Source organism: Arachis ipaensis, chromosome B2 (assembly GCF_059453495.1).
Source record: "Arachis ipaensis isolate K30076 ecotype BB chromosome B2, ASM5945349v1, whole genome shotgun sequence".
Taxonomy (NCBI): Eukaryota; Viridiplantae; Streptophyta; class Magnoliopsida; order Fabales; family Fabaceae; genus Arachis; species Arachis ipaensis.
This window is the reverse complement of record NC_142437.1, coordinates 34,128,851-34,146,955: the sequence shown is the minus strand read 5'-3', so window position 1 is coordinate 34,146,955 and position 18,105 is coordinate 34,128,851. Positions and strand designations below refer to the sequence as shown.

Sequence of the window (18,105 nt, the reverse complement as noted above, 5' to 3'; positions counted from 1 at the left end):
AAGGAAAATTTAACCCGATTTTCTATTCTTGCACGTATGGCTCGAGAAGTTTTAGCCATACCGGTTTCTACAGTTGCTTCTGAGAGTGCGTTTAGTACAAGAGGAAGGATTATTGACCCTTATCGGAGCTCCTTGACACCATATATGGTGGAAGCTCTTGTATGCACTCAAGATTGGGTAATAGATGACCCATTTAGAGTAATTGAAAATTTTGAAGAGATTGAAAAAGCTGAACAAGGTAATATATTTTTTTTTCTTATTGCTTGTTTGTTACTAATTGTTAGTTTTCTATAATTAATGAGATATTTTTTTTATGTAGGGAAAAATTCTTCAACAAATGTTGGCACGCTTGTTTCTCTTGAAGATGATTAGAATATTGTAATGGGCCAATATTGTGTTAGTCTGTTAGATTTGAATTAGTTTATTTTAACTTCATTTAGGTTAGTATCATATTATATCATATTTTGAATGTTGTTATTGAACAAAAAGTAAGACCATGCTTTAGATTATTAGTATGTGAATATTTTATGATTCTTTCAACTTTTGATTTAGAGAGAGAGGGGAGAGAGAAAGTAGAAGGGAGAGAGAGAGAGAGAGAGAGAAAGGGAGGAGAGAGAAAGTGAAAGGGAGAGAGAGAAAGGGGAGAGAGAGAGGGAGAGAGAGGGGGATAGAGAGAGAGGAAGGGGGAGAGAGAGAGAGAGAGAAAGGAAGGGGGGAGAGAGAGGAAGGGGGAGAGAGTGGGAGAGAGAGAGAGAGAGAGAGAGAGAGAGGAGAGAGAAAGAGAGGGGGTAGGAGAGAGAGAGGAGAGAGAGAGGAGAGAGAGGAGAAGGGAGAGAGAATGGGAAAAGGGGGAGAGAGAGAAGGGAGAGAGAGTGGGAGAGAGAGAGAGAGAGAGAGAGAGAGAGAGAGAGAAAGGGGGGAAGGGAGAGAAAAGGGGAGAGAGAGAGAGAGAGAGAGAGAAAGAGAGAGAGAGAGAGAGAGGAAGGGAGAGAGAAAGGAGAGAGAGAGTGGGAAAGGGGGGAGAGAGAGAGAGAGAGAGAGAGAGAGAAAGGAGGGTAGGAGAGAGAGAGGGGAAGGGAGAGAAAAGAGGAGAGAGAGAGAGAGAGAGGAGAGAGAGAGAGAGAGAGAGAGAGAGAGAGAGAAAGAGGAGGGGAAGAGAGGGAGAGAGAGGGTGTGAAAACTAGTTTTAGGCATAAACCAGTTTAAACTGATTTTTTTAATTAAAACCAGTTTTATTTTTATGAACTGGTTTAAACTGGTGCACTGTATTATAAACTGGTTTAAAACCAGTTTCTTATATGACAAAGCAGTTTGGTTCAGTTTCTAAACCATTTAAAATGGTTTAGTGCAGTTTCAGTTCAGTTTATGGAAAAACTGAACCATGCACACCCCTAGTTTTAGGATAGTTTAGGTTAGGTTTTCTTTCAATTCTCTCTTAGGGTTTGTAGCATTTTATAGTTCAACTTTGGTCTTGGATTTTGCTATCTCATTGTAAGTATTTCTTTAATTTCTCTTTTAATTACATTACTTGTTCTACACTTTCATCTATTTTCATTTCTCTTGTCAATATATGCATAGTTTGCAATTTTTGTTTTCTAATTGTTGAATTTGATGTTTGATGGCTTTTATATGTTTGTTTGAGTTTCCTTTATTGATTGTGATCATTTATGGTTCTTAGCTTTCCTTAATTTACCAATTTTGTCATGTTTTATGTTTATGCCCACTATGTGTTTGATGAAATGCCAATTTTGATTATGGGGTAATTTCCACCCCTTGACTTGGGAAAAATGAGTGTATGGATTACTAGAGGCATAATGTCCAACATTTAGTGATAATTCTTGGGTTGTTAATTGTTCTTGTTCCCACTAATGCTAATTTGTTGCTAAGGTAATTAGCAAGCAAGCTAGGATTTGTGGGTTAAGAATACTTATGCTCATTTAACTTACTCTCCAATGTGAGGGTTAACTTAGTGAGATTAATCCATCATAATTATCATAGTTGTGGTTATGTCAAGGAAGGGATTCCATAACTCATCCCAAGTCAAGGTTTTATTTATGTTTTGAACCACTTTTCCATTACTTTTTAGCCTTACTTGTTTATATTACATACATAGTTCTTTTGTTCTTTTATTACTTCATTAATTGTAATTTTGTCTTGTTCTTTAATTCCTTTATTTTGTTTACTTTCAATTATTGAAAACCCTTTTGATTCTCACAAGCAAAATTGTGTGCACTCTTTGGCATTAGTTCCTAGGGAGAACGACCCGGGACTTAAAACTCCCAGTTTATATTTGCTTTGAATTGTGATATCTTTTAGATTGAATTTTGATTGAGAGGATCTATTGCCGGTTTGGACTATACTAACAACGGAATTACTTTATCTAGTTTTTGGAATTGGCATAAATTCTCTTCTATCAGGATGGTCTGAATTTGCACGAATTCTAAATGTTCAAACTTATGATGTTGTTTTAGTTGGTTGTGGTTACGAGAATGGCTCTAATCTATACGTGTCTAAGTATTAGAATAGATTCAATATTATTTAAGTAATTTAGTTCTAATATTGGTATTTGATTAAATTAGTCTTAGAGAAATTTAAATTGTTACCTCAATTTATATATTATGACTATTCTTCTTGGATATGTTATTTTTTAAATTTTTAATATAAAATTTCTTTTTTTTTACTTTTAAGTTTATTTTCTTTCTTGGATATATGTATCACGTTTTTTTCTTTTTTTATTATTTTAGATTAGTAATGCAATTATTAATAGAAGTACAATTCATCAATAGATTAGAGTGATTAAAAATTTAATTATATTGTGTGGACACAAGATTGATTAATAAAGATTAAAGCGTGGTACAAGAAAAAGAGTCACAATAGGTGATTTTTCTTTTCTTGCTAACATATGAAGATACGTAAAAGAAAAGAAAAATTAAAATAGCACTATTTAAAAAAAATTATTAATCATGCGTATAAATGGGGATCGAAAAATATACACGAATATAAAAAATAAAAAATTATTGCACGATTGTAGAATAAAACATAATCATATATATATATATATATAAGAAAATAATTATAACAAAAAAATAATTAATATATGTGATTTAAATATTTTTATGTATAATTAATATATATGTATGCATAAATAAAAAATATTTAGAATTATTTAACAAAATTAACATATGTATACCTAAATAAAAAAATTACTGTAATTTATGAAAATTACACCTACAATGACATTAATAATAAAGAATAAAAAATTACTAAATAAGTTATTTTTGTGAAATTACATATTTGTAGTATATAATGATAATAATTCGATTTCCATTTTTATGTATTAAGATTTGAGAAAACGATTTTATGTAATTTTTGTGAAAACATGATATATATATATATATATATATATTTTAATTAATTAATTGATATTTATTCTTTGCGAAAACATATGATAATACTATAGATATAGTGTATCAATAAAATTATTTTACAAATATAATTGTTTATAGTATAATATTTTATTACAGTAACATATCTTTTTATATTTAATTTTTATATAGCAATAATATTATATATATTTATATATCTTTTTTTTAGCTCTTTCCTAAAAATATTGACATATAATTAATGTAGATAATATATATACTGGGTAAGTATTTTTATTTAATTAATAAAAAAGTTAATAAAATATAATGGTATAATTTTCACCTAATTGTAACAAGTATCTCCTTTAAAAATATTGACTAATTATTACCGTGTATAATTAGTGCGGGCGTGTGTATATATATAGTAGTGAATTGTTACCATTATAATTCATTTAGAAAATTCATAATTTAGGCATAGTTCTTCTGTTTTTATTCTTCATGTCTAATGGCTACTAACTATGATTCTATCAATAGTATTACCTGTAGTAGATTATGTGATGAAAAGGTTTGGAAAATAAAGGTAAGAGTTATAAGGTTATAGAAAGTTCCATCTAAATTTGACAAGAGCAAGGCGACTTACATAGAAATGGTTCTCATAGATGATAAGGTTAGTTGATTATTTTTCATGATTCTTTCAAGTGATGCTAGGTCCAATTTAAAAATATTTTTTTTTCGTATTTTAAGTTTATTTAATAAGTAAAAACCCTTGCACGAATCAAAAACATTAGGTTTTAATAGATTTATAAGTGCTAATAGTTTTTATATTTAATTTGTTTTACAGTGTGATAAAATTCATTGTTCAATCAAGAATTATTTAACAAAGATGTTTGAGAATGAACTGGTCGAGAGGAAGGTCTATATCTTCTCAAATTTTTTGATTGAGGAATCAAGCGGAATTTATCTTCCGACTACACACGTGTGTAGAATAACTTTTAAGAAGGAGTCACGTATAGTAAATACAGTTGATGATCGTAAAATTATATACTAACATTGATATAATATTGTTTCAGGTATATGTTTTGCAAGCATCAAAGAAAAGTGTTGAGTTATTTTTTAGTAGGTTTAAATTATTTATTGTTTATTGGAGAACTTTGTGCATTAGAATTCTCTAATAATCTGTTGTTCATTTTAAGCTGATTTTGATGTCCTTACTTGACAATAAAATAACATATAAAAATTTGTTAGTAGATCTAAGTATTACTAGGTTATTTATGGTCACATTGAGTATATATGTCTGATTTATTGAAAAAAATAGATTACCAAAATCAATTAATAACTATTAGAATTAATACACTTAACATTAGATTAAGAAAAAACAAACAATACATAACATATTGCCTTTTTATTAATCAAATTATTATAATTCAAATTAATTTTAATAAAACAACTTAAAATTATAATTTCAATCCTATGGCATGAATTATTACACTTGTTCCTAATAAATAGAGAATAACTCCAAGTCTAACTATTGAAAACATTCAAATAATCAATTAATTAACTGGATATGAACTAAGTAAGACACAGATCCCAACATTAGAGCTTGATGTTTGTATTAGATTCTGATTTATGAACCGCAGCTTCTCTGATTCTATCCACAAATTGCACAATAGAAAAAATTAAAACCCTAGATTAAAGGGAAGCAAAATGATCAAAATAGAAGGAATGAAATTGATATATTGATAAAAGAATAAGAATCAGAATTGAAAAAAAAAATTTGAAAAATAGGAGACTCGAACCCGCAACCTCTTAATTGAGTATGAGGAGTTTATGCCAATGAGTAATAGCTCAAATGGCATAATTTTCTCATACTCAATTAAAAAATTGCGGGTTCGAGTCTTTTATTTTTGGTAAAAAAAAAATCAGAATTGAAACAGATCAAATTACTCATTTTTTTATGAGAAGATTGAAGGACATTAAGAAATGGAGAGTGAAGCATACGGAGAAGAGAGTAAAGGGCATTGATGAGAGAATTAGAAGCGCTGGATGTTATTATAAGTGCTTTGTTTATTCGCTGCGTTGCGAGGTGCTTTGGGGCGCGTGTAGCATTTGTTACGTATCTGATTTGAATTGTTAATGTATACGTATAATAATAAGGACATCCTACTGTAAAGATTGGAGTGATATATACAGAGAATATAATTCTTTATAGTTATTTTTTATTATTTTATTATTATTCAAAATGTGAATCCTATTTTTATTAATCTCTCTTTCATTCTATTAAAAAAAAAATCTATAAACTTACATCTTTACCATATAATTCACTATAATAATATAGTGGCTAATTTATTTTGGTAATTTTAATATGTTGGGATATAAAAATGTCGGATTGTTGTGGCACTACATGCTGCTCCGCCTTCACACCCTGCGGCAAGCAATACCCTGGTGGTGAGAGTCACACCACCTTGGCCCATGGGCAGTGCCTCGGCAGAGCAAACCACACCTGCATTCACCACCCCACCACTTTTTCCTTTTCTTTTCCTTTCTTTCTTTTTCTTCCCCATCACTTGTGAGCAAAGATAACCAATACAATGTTAAAAACAACAAACAACAGCAGCTCTGACCAAAAGAATAATAATAATAATAAAACAGCAGCAGCAATATCAGCAAAGCATTATCCCACTAGATGCCCACTATAAATCAAACAAGTTCGTTGAGCCCTATCATGTATCATATCTACCATGAGACTATTTATATATCCTTTAGCTAACCAATATAATGTTAACATGTTAAAATAATAAAGTTGCATTTAAAAGCATGAAATACAGATATGGTCAATAAAAAAAGAGGAAAAAAAGAAAGAAAGAAAGAAATAGAAGTAAAAACTAGTAGACATAAATATATCTGATTTAGCAAGCACTCATGCCATCATTATTCAATGATCATCCGGAATGACAAAATTATACAAGGTTTAGTACAATACAACATGTGAGCCAAACTGTTCTACAATTCTGTTGATGGCTGGATTGTAATGAATCCAGATCAATATTTAATGTGGAATCAAATTTAAAGAAAAGAAATGGAGGAAAGATCTTGCATGATCAATTTAAAGAAAAGAAATGGAGGAAAGCTCTTGCATGATCATCACAATTTAGTGTTCTGCAGAAACTTACATGCCCATCAATATTTTGCATTATGAGATTGATATTACTTTCCAATCAATTATGGCACATGAAATGGGTCACATTGGATGAATGCTGGGTTTTTTTGTTAACATCTTTTGGGTGGCTCCATAGCAAAGGTTCCTTATCCAAGTGAACTAATCAATATCTGGTAACGGCATTCTCCAATAGTTCCATGAGTTGTAGTCCTCCTGCAATGTGTATCGTTAGATACTATTGAGGATATATTTAAATTAATTAAAGGGATTTGCTATGGTATCCTTTGGTATGGATACCTTTATTTAATCAATGGTTTAAGATTCATTTTCAAGTTTTTTTAAATTTTAAAAATTAATTTAAAAAGAATTAATGAGACATGTAACAATTTCTTAACCACATACAATAAAGATACTGATACGCTATAATTTTATGGGTACCATATTAGTCCCCTTAAATTGTATCTAGAATCTGTTGTGAACTCATTAGTCATCTAATTGAGGAAATAAATCCTAGAATTCCAAATTTCTAGCATATTCCATAGTGTTTAAGTTATTAATCTTCTTGTTAGTGAACTTGCACTTGTACTAATAATCCTGAGAGTTTAATTTTGATGCACTAATTACAATACCATCCAATTAGATAATTGTGTTTGTATTACTTTTTAAGATAATTGGTCGAGTAAGAAAATTTTGCTAATGTGACATTACATTATCGATGTCTATGTAAATTGATTGACAATAACAGTCCATAAAAATCAGATCCATACTCATATTTGACCTAATCATTTGTATAAACATAAGTATTAGGCTAGTGGCTTGAAATCAAGCATTCTAGGAATGATATATTCAGTGTTATATGTGTATTTTCTTTCTATTATCTTTAATCATAGATTCTCAGCAATGAAAATTCACTACCTTTGAATTTTTTTCTTTTAAAAGAAAAAAAAAACAAAAAAAAAAAACCATAGATTCATGATTCTTCAGCTTATAAAAGTTAGAAATTCAAAATTTTTGACAGTAAAAGTTCAAAATTTCCATCAATTGGGAATTGGAGATGATTGATATGTCTAACCTGTTCAACAAGCGAAGTAGGGGGAAACATGTCATTCACAAGTGTGTGTAACGATGTATACGATTTTGTACTGATACGACTAATCGCCACCTCACCCTGTAAAATTTTTCATTCGCATTTTGTTGGTGCCAAGGGAAAAACAAAACAAGTACTAGTTGTCATTAATATTAACCAGGGATGAATACCTTGGGGTTAATAATGAATATCTTGCCTTTGGGAATTCCAATCTTTAGGTAACTAAGTTCATCAGTGTCTCGATTACCAAACCCGGCATAGAATGGATTATAGTCCGGAGGGAAAAGTCTTCTGATGTCCTGCAAAGACAAGATTTTAGAAGATGCCTTCTAATAGTGTTTTGACCAAGTTTTCATGTTCTGACAGTTACCTCCAAACAAGCTATCTTGAATTCATGTGGTGCTCTTCTTATCACTTCCATCGGCGAAGGGTAAAATACAATAGAACAAGTCAGTCAAATCTAGAATCAATTTCCAGGAAGAAAAAACAGGCTATGATAAACAACAAATTATAAAAGATAATAGATTTCGACGGGTGATGAATGAAAGCATACATAAATCTTTGGTTTAATTTGTTGCTGGCCCCATGTTTCACCAATTTTTTTGTTAGAACCTTTCAGTTTGGAAGTTTGTAATTGAGTTCTTATACTGGATAAAAGTTTTTAATAAGGTCCTTAATAATTGTTATCTTTCAAGGGGAAAAAATACTCAATAATCCTACAAGAATATTCTGTATTTTTTTAACAAAAATAAAAACAGTTAGCAAGGACCTAATTGAAAATTTTTATCTAATATAGATACTCAATAGATTAATTGTAAAGAACTATTACAAACAGTTAGCTATTACAAACTTTCAAATTGTAAAATGTAAAGAACTACTTGAAAATTTGCAAAAACTATATGGACCAATAGAATAATTAAGTCCAAATCTTTCCACATTAATAAAAATAAATAGCAGGCTGTCAATTATTTTCACAATTGAGCTCACAAAGATATATGTAGTCACTCAGTTTATCGAACTACTTTTAATCAATTGACTACCCCCAAAATAATCCTAAAAAGTAAGAGATAGTCCCTCTTGTCAAGTTGCTCCATTATACACTACGGTATGACCAGTTTAGTAGTTTTCATTCATAAATATGGCATCATTTGATTAATGCTTTTCCAAAACATTACAGTGAAATTTATTGATTAATGAAAAAGACATTACACTGCCATCTTTTGGAAATTGTCTTAAATTGTGCCAAAATTATACCATTATAATGATAAGGAGTAACATATCAGGAACGGAAATAATGATGCAATGTAACAGGCCACATCATGGGGTTAGAGATCTGACAGAGAGACTAAATTGTCTTTGGCTTTTTCAAAGTTCATGGATTAATTGTCTTTCAACAGGGACTAATTTATATGAATATGAAAATAAATGCAGACCACTTTGAGGGTTTACAAGTTATATTGCATCTATCTATAACATTCTTATGAAATATGATTCCCCCAAGCAAAAAAAAGGTAAAAAAAACCGGGAAATGTAATTTTATGTTTGTTTCAGTTTGATGATGTTGACACCAATATGCAAGTCTTCAAATAGGAGCGATCAAATAAAGCACAACAGTGCATTGGCAGACAGCAAAGTCATTAACGTCACACAACCAACAAATGAGAACATAATAATATTCTAGTATCTCATGCACATTGCAACCTTAACAAATCTCGTTATAGATAAGCCTCACCTTCTCGGAAAAGTGATGGAAATAAACCATCTGGTGAAATAACAACAGGTCCATTTGGTAGGGTTTTTCCATCCTGCGAATACACAAAACTCCTAAATTAAGCTACAGAAGTATTATTTACATTGATCACTGGATTGCTAAGAGGCTGAACCCCAGAAAAACAAATATACCAATAAAAAAAAGAACTATCTTTACTTAGCTATATTACATATGTGTAATCTAGCCATTTTGCATAGCCCCCTTTACTAGGCATTAACAAGTACATGAAAACTGGGAAGGGAGTTCATTAGACTTAAAGCATAGGGCTGAATTTGAAAATAGACAAGGATGTTAATATTGAGCCTCAATTCTCAAAAGGGTATCAAAACGAGATCAACATTCCTTTACAAGACTGAAAGGTGAATGAAAGTTGATGTTGAAATGTCTTAACCAACTCATATTGTATTATAGATTGATTTCGGAATACAGTTATTGTAGAAACGAAGATTAATTCCTTTATTGAAAATAAGTTTCTTCTGTTCGCAAAAAATCAGGTTGTTTAAATACCTGCTTTATGTTAAGCAAGAAGTTCCGGGTTAGATATGCTTGTACAATCGCACGGGCACTCAGAAATAGTAGCTGGTATCCATTTTCCTGCCACAGAATCCGGTGAGCTATAATTAAACATTAAGCTAAAATATACAGATCAATGCATACTAGTTATGATTATAAGTTTATAACATCATGCATACTAGGATGCATTTTACATTAAACAAATTAAATACATTGAAAATAATCATGGTGTTACGTTAGCATTTACCTTCTAATGAAATGACATATAAGCAAAATCCTAATCACAAATCAAATAACAATAATATTAGTAATAACTATTAATTTTGGATTTTTAGTGACAAGTGAACATCAAACTAGTGAAATATTTACAGGAAGTAGGGTAGCATAGAAGATTTCAAATAATGACAATAAAAATATATATACTTTTATCCTAATTAGTAGTAGTAGTTAGTATACATATGAATAATATAAAGGGGACTAGGGTTCAGTAACTCCTTTTTTATGTCTCTTAATATATAAACTGTTTATCATATACACCCATGTTGGCCGAATTTCTAAAAAAGCAACAAGCCTTGCTTTCATATACATCACCTTTAACAATGCTGCCAGCCGATATAGTTCAAGAAAGTTGTTCTAAAATTAGTTGAAAGTCATTGAACTTAATGTTTGATTTACATTTTAATTTTCTTAAACAAGTATTAAATAACCATATTTTTACAATTTAGTAAAGTAGAAAGAAATCTGTAAATGGCATATAGTCACAAAAGCTGACCATATCCTATTTGAACCATTTCAGTTAGATGGCTATATAACAGCCGTCGCCACACTATCCTTCTGATCAAATGTGCTTGCTGAACTGAGCAAATCACACCTGAACAGACTTCAGCCTTGTCTGATCAATATCAATTCTGAGCTCAGAGAAGGTTGCTTTCCAACCCCTTCTGTATTATCCAAGGGATATAACTTTGGGGGAATTTTTTATTTTTTAAAGAAGTGTGTTTTATATCATGCAACAAGCACTTACAACATACAGCTTACCTAATCCTTACTATAAAATATCCAAGAAGTAAATTTAAGTTACTTGGTAGACAAATTTTCTGATCTTTGTCCCTAACAAAGGTCCCTTGTCAGTTATCACAAATTCAAACCCTTAATTTGTGAATCATGTATAATGAGTTGAGAAGGAAATTGTAACAGAAACATAACTAAGCAGCAATGAAACAACCATAGAAATTGCTTTGTAAAGAGACATCCTTGGAAGATCTGTTGCTATTATTAACCATGTTAAAATACCAATGTCAAAACCGAATATGTATGTAAGCAGAAACATGTGCTTACCTTAATGGCAGAGAAAAGCCTTGCTACTCCAGATTGTGTCCAATCTCTGCCAACTAAGGGCATGAATTGCCCCAAAACATCAGACCTAAAAAGAAAATTAAATAAAAGAAAAAACTAAGATGCTGATAGTGATTCTCAAGATATAATATCACTCTTTGTTCTATTCCCTCTATATTTCTTCTTTAAATCAACATTCAATAAGATATGTCTATCTAGGCATAACAGCATATGCAGTCATATTCAGCATTCTTTTCTTTTTCATCAACATATAGCAAAGGGAAAAATTTGGCATAGGCGAATGGTTCTAGAAAAGATAACCAAAAAGTTAAAACAAACATCACTAATAAATCAAAGGAGTAGGAGAATTTTACATAGAATTCACATAGATTAGAAGCTTTGTTTCATTTATAAGTATACTTAACACACAATAAGCTTACTCCAAATTTGACTTGAAGAAGACAAATAACTACAAATTTGAAACAACATATTCAACATTGAGATCCTACACCCCTCTTATTTTTTCTCATGTAAAAAAAGTCTTGAAAGCATCAAGGATTACAAAAAATTGAATAATACATGGATAAAGGGATTTCATTTAGAATAAATTTCAATTCAAATGTGGAACAGTAGAAATAGTCAGGTAATCCCATCTCAAGATTAAAAGAATATTTAGTAGCCTAAGCAGAAATATTAGTCCATACTTGGTAATAGTTCCATCAACATCTGAAATCACAATTCTTGTGTTCCACTTCCACAAATATATGTGAGCATCAACCTGTTATGTAATTAAATTTCTCTCAAATAAACAAAAACGAACCACTGAACAGGGCTTTATATGACAAATTTGAAAGTCTATGAATAGTGAAACCTGTTGTGTTCCGAGAACCCTTGTAGAGAAACTGAAGGTTACCAAATTTTGACCATCTTTAAGGTCCAAGGATGCTATCTGCTCATTAGTCGGAACATTTGTCCTTACAAATTGCTTACGAGAAATTCCCTGGGTACCAGAAGGCTCTACAAGTGTGGACTCGGAATCCAAAAACACGTCTTCATTTGAGTCATTGCTAGTAGAGTGCTCAAGAGTCTTGACCTTTCTAAAAGGTATTGGCCACAGTCTCCATCTTCGTCCAGATGACGATGACCCAGGCTCATCATCTTTAGACTTCAGCGAGTAATCTTGTTCCACATTAATTGTATCTTTTGGCTCAACAGGTAAATCTAAACCATAGGCAGCAATTCCAAGAACAATAGGAGCAGCCTTTTCCCACGTCAAGTACCTCTCTTTAAACTTGATAATAAGATTTTGATTCTTAATTATCGATGGCGCAGAGCATGTAAAGTCCTCTGCAGAAACACGATGTGCTTCAAACACTTCCGCAGCAGCTTCCAAACCCATACCCACCTTAAGTTCATGACCACAAAGTGAGATCTCAAATCCTGCGAATTATGAGATTAATGAAATTAAATTAATAAACCATTAATGCTAAATCAAGAATTTCCTATTCAAGTGGAACTGTTTTGCAGCATATGACATACCCAAACCCGAATGACTTTGGTCCCCTTTATCTGAAGTGTCTCTTTCGGGTTCCACTACCTCACTTTTATCACTAATATCTTCAAGTGCAGGGGCTTGTTGACTCTCATCTACACCACCATTAGAGCTCAACATGAAATCGTGTCCATTGTTCTGTTCAGTACCAATAGCAACAGAACAAGGGCCAGAACTAATCTCAACTTCTCCAGATGCATTATTGTCAGCCTCTGGAAGCTGCAATACTGAATTTGGTGATCCATGGCCATTCGATGAAGTAGAACCAGTAGATAACTCTTCTTGATGTTGTATAAATCTCTCTTGTTTAATTCGATCATCAGCTGGAAAACATGCATTAGATCCCTCTGGTGAAATTTGAAAAGTGACATTTCCACCTTGCTGAGATAAATTTAGTGGCCCCAAACAGCTTTTGGAAACCTTCTGTGTCACAATAGCAGATCCAACCATTTCTGAATCAGCTTGCATTTTAAGATCATCTTCTTTTAAACCCGAGGGCTCCTGGGCATGAGAAATATGTTGTTCATCATGTTGACAAACTTCTGGCTGGAGTTGAGAAGTAATATCATCACCATTAGTGTCGCATCTTGAATCATCACCATTAGTGTCGCATCTTGGCGTGCCATCAGCTTTTGTAGCATCCAGCTGACCAATATAATTAGCAGCCCAAGAATTTTCACCAGAAATAAGCTCTTCATTGCCTTCACATATGTCAGCCTCTTCACCCGGGCCAAGATGAAATTGAGGGGTTTTTAACTGCAGATTCTCCTCATTCTGCTCCGACTCTGAGATAGGGGCCGTCAATACATGGCCATCAACAACCAAGACCATCTCTGGATGGGAACCCTGTGAATCAACAAAATTCTCTCCCTCTAGACTATCATACGCATTGGAATATTCTGAGAAGTCAACTGAATCAGCGAGAGATGATTGATCTTCTTGGTATTCATAAAATCTCCGATCACCTTCAGATTCGGCCCTTTGAATTGCTCCGGAGACACCATTTTCTCTTTTCAACTTAAGCACCCCAGAATCCGAGATGCTATGATCAAGTCTATGGCCATTAGGCAAAAAACCGTTACTATTATTATTAGAACCTACAGCATCCGCATTTGAGTCGATTCCTTTGTCATCATCCACCTCCTTCACAAAATAAGCCTCCCCAGAATTATCAAGATACATATGAAAGCTGGCTTCATCACCATTAACATTTATCCGAACAATCTTTTCGGCGCCTTTGAGAACACCCTGAAACTTACCAAACCGAACATACCAAGGTGTGCTCCGGAAGGTCCCATCTTGCTGCTGAACAACAATCACATCAACAGCACCACCAAAAGGGTGAAAAGGGGTAGCAACTGAGTACACACCTTGTGTTATCAAGCTTCCAACTTTGCCTACCACATTCATTTTCTTGTGAAAGAAGCTCAAAAAACACAACCCAAAGTTCAAGCCTCACTTTCAATCTAAAACTAAACTCAAACCATATCAGCAAATCATTCCTTCAACCTTTGTTACTTTTAAAGTTACTATAGTTCTTTGATCAACAATATCATTCGCTGCATGGCATAAATGAACAAAACCATCATAAATAAATTTTAAAATTAACAACTAAAAACAGATTTAACAAACAGATATCGTGGGTTTAACACTTAAAAATCTTAAACCACGCAACTCTTTTTCCTTAACATGATAACAAATATCGAAAATCAAAGCTGAAAACAAAAATCAACTCGGACAAAAAATAAATAAAAATTATGAAAAAAAAACTTACAAATTCCGACTAATAAAAAATGAAGAAAACCAATCTCGGAGCCACAGAAAATCGATGGCGAATTTCAAAATTTCGGAATGGTGTTCTCGAATTCTTCTACTACCGTTCTTGATGATGCTAATTCTCCTCCTCCTCTTACTCCTTGGTGGTTTTCAATTTTTCTTGTGGAGACTTCACACTTCAAAGTACCAAGTTCTGGAGGATTTGGAGACTGGAATTAAAAAAAGAAAAAAAGAAAAAGAAAATGAAGGGGAAAAAAATGAGAAAAGAAAAACAAGGTTTAAGAGACCAACACCTCACTCTCCAAACGCAATTAAATAGTTATTCCCACACTCAAAGTCTCCTCCTAACTAATCCATATTTTTCCAACCATGTTACAAGAAAAAATACCTGTGCAGATAACAGTATAAAAATACGAATACAAATTTAAAAAAATACGAACCGTATACGGGGGCTTTTTCGTAATATCCTTTGTTTTCTTGGTCCTGAAATTTTGAAACTCGGAATAAATGGGAACACCGACCACCTCGTCTGGCTCTTGTCGAAGTGTAATTAAAATTCGGGGAAAACAATGAAGTTTCCGCTGAAATTACGAAAGTGTCCCTGGTGGGATAATTTGTGTATTTTTTGTTTGGTTTAATTAATTTTGGGATCTATGAAAATGAAATGGTTTATTCTCCCTCTCTGTTTCGGAATATTACTTGGCTTATTAGTTGGGAAATTTTGGCAATTTTTTATTGCGCACGCGTTGACCACGTGACTGATGCATTTTGGTAGGTGATTGTTTAAGGGAGAAAAGGGAAAAGGCAGATGAGACGGAGAATAAAAGCTTGGTTTGGTGAGTGACGTGTGGGCATGCTGTATTAATATGTCATGCAAAAGTTGCTGACCTAAAGAAGGAAACTTCTCTCAAATAAAATTAAAAAAAAATAGATTAATATTTAAATTCGTGTTAAAAGATAATTTTTTTTTGAATTCATTTTAAAAAATTTTATTAATCATATTTATTTTTGAAAGGTACAATTATAATTATTTTTATATTAGTACTATTTTTATCTATTAATATAAAATTTTTAGATAGTAACATTGAGGTTATTCAAATGTCAATTGTATGTTTGACCATTATTCATGTCATCTATTGTTGTTTTAATGGCATGTCTATCACGATGAATGACCCATATCCTTCGCAGAGGTCTAGAGGAATGGCTGATGTATGCATTATATGTAAGCATGCACATTCTTTTGGTGTTTTAGTACATGTATATGTATATATGATATGTATATATGGATTTATCATTACATGTCAATGTGAAAGAGCAAAACATTTAACCTACTTCATTTTAGGGGTATATTAGTATAGTATATATGTTATATGTATGTGTATATGTATTTATCATTACATGTTAATGTGAAAGAGCATATAACCTTTAACCTACTTCATTAAAAGGGATCTCAAAATGGGTTATCCGTCCCGTTAAGGTGTGCTCCAAAACAAGGTAAGTCGGTCCATCCTGCCAAACCAACACAGGCCAACAATTATAAATTGTCCCGTTAAATGGTGGGCTGGTGGCCGGGTTAGCGGACTGTCTATCTACTCTTTTTTTTTTTAATTTAAATATAATAATATAATATGCATTTTCAATAAATTTCCAACTTTAACCTCCACGAAGTTATCTATTAGACCATTATAGAATTTGTTCGGTTGCTCTTTTATCGAACGGGTCAGATTTGGGGGTGCAGAAGGTGGGGGAGATGGATGTTGATAAGCCCTGAAGCGTGGTTCTTCCGGACTGCCGGGCAGTGTGTGCGAGAAGGGGGGATCCACCTGCAAAAGGGACTCCGACGTCCAAATCAGTGTCCGTACAAGATGAAGGATTTATGTTAGAGTGAGTGACGTACCTGGGGGAGGAATAGGACCCTCCCCTTATATAGTCTGTACCAGCGTGGGTCCTACAGAGGCAGACCCTCTTTCCTGGAAGCTTCCTCTCCAGTTGTCCAGCTCCAGCTGTCTAGGTTCACGTTGAGGGAGGTGCCGCTCGGGTCACCCCTTGGTTGGCTCCCGTTAACCCACCGGGTCGGGTGGACGCCCGGACCATAGTCCCAGGTTAGTGGGTTGGGCCGGAACAGTACTCCCAACGCGTCGGTCACGAAGGCGAGCGCCGTGGTTGGCGCGTTTTTCTCAACTCCCCCTTATGCGTCATCCTTGATAGGTCGGCCACCCGTGACAGGGGCGTGTCCCCTACGCGCGAGTACCCTTCATTTACTTCTGGGAAACGTCAACCATCGCCTCGTTCTTCGCGTGGAGAATTTAATGCCCATTATGACTAATTTGAAAAGGGCAGGGGAGATGACCATTATACCCTTGTCTTTTTGCGCTTTCATCTTCGACGGTTACTATTCCCATTCTCTCAAAACTATCTTTCTTCATTCTCCACTCACTCCCATATCTGCTTCTTCTTGCTACTTCATTCTTTGGATCACTCTCAAGAGAATTCCGGCGCACAGTTCACTATCTGACTATCGCCTTTTTTCTGCATATTTCTTCTGTAAGTACTTCAAATTCCTTTACTGCTCTTACTGTTTCATTCTATGATTGCTACTTTGGTAATGCATGCCACTTTCATTTTGCTCTAGTCCGTTTTTGCTTGAACCAACATAGCTTATGTTAGGTAGTTGCTTAGCGGGGGTACCATTTTAGGTGTATTGCTTGTTTTTGAATTTGTCATTAGATTGCCATTAGATTCTTGTCTAGTATGCTGAAGTGCTAGTTTCCTCTTCTTCCGAGTTCCCGACCTCTTGGTCTGACTTCAAGTGGTGTCCCACTGTAGGTATGGCGTAACACCCTCTTCCGAGGCCTTGTGTAGACCGTTACGCCTGGGTTACCTCAGACGTAAAGGATCAGCCCTCCAGGATGACCCTTGAGGAGCTTCAAAAATTCTGTCGTTCCAACCTGCTCTGCGGAAGGACTCCCGAGGAGGAGCACTACCACGCGTTCGTTCCTGGAGACCAAGAGCGAATATGCCACCTTAACTTGAACACCCCATGGGTTACCGACTAGCTAGGGTGTACAAGTCGATGTTTACCAGCTTGGGGGTTCGCCTCCCCTTCTCCCTGTTTGTGATGGCGCTTCTGAATCGCTGTGATGTGGCGCCGTCACAATTGCACCCAAACAGCTGGGCTTCCATCCGGTGTTTTGAGATGGTATGTGAGTATTTAGAGCTGTCGGTCTCTGTGGAAGTCTTTCTATGATTCTTTCTTTTGACAAACTCTTCAAAGGAAGGGAGGCATAAAAAAGGATACATGTCCTTCTGGGCTGCCCAAGGTATGCGGATCATTGGGGTGTTCAAAGATTCATTTCACGGCTTCAAGAAAAAATATTTTAAAGTTCGGCCTGCGGAAGGCCAACACCCTTTCTGGCTAACTTTAGAAGGGGAACGCCATATCCTGACCTACTGGAGCTTCGGGACGGGGTCTAATTCCGTTACGAAGGTGACGTACAAAGGGTTGACCCAACAAAACAAGAACATAGCTGACGTGTTGCTGGCTATTTTTAG

At 33.9% G+C, this 18,105-nt stretch overlaps 1 protein-coding gene across 1 annotated transcript; it reads right to left on the bottom strand.

The window, feature by feature from the left end:
• Nucleotides 1-6,234: 6,234 nt before the first annotated feature.
• LOC107625220 (phosphatidate phosphatase PAH1) lies at nucleotides 6,235-15,091 on the bottom strand. The gene is made up of 12 exons (XM_016327800.3): nucleotides 14,994-15,091; nucleotides 14,552-14,762; nucleotides 12,765-14,336; nucleotides 12,097-12,665; nucleotides 11,930-12,003; nucleotides 11,229-11,313; nucleotides 9,885-9,971; nucleotides 9,339-9,411; nucleotides 7,977-8,020; nucleotides 7,777-7,905; nucleotides 7,592-7,687; nucleotides 6,235-6,732 (listed from the first exon to the last, which is right to left on the bottom strand). Exons 3-12 carry the CDS (start codon nucleotides 14,185-14,187, stop codon nucleotides 6,679-6,681), a joined length of 2,634 nt encoding a protein of 877 aa, XP_016183286.1. The 5' UTR covers nucleotides 14,188-14,336; nucleotides 14,552-14,762; nucleotides 14,994-15,091; the 3' UTR covers nucleotides 6,235-6,678.
• Nucleotides 15,092-18,105: the final 3,014 nt, after the last annotated feature.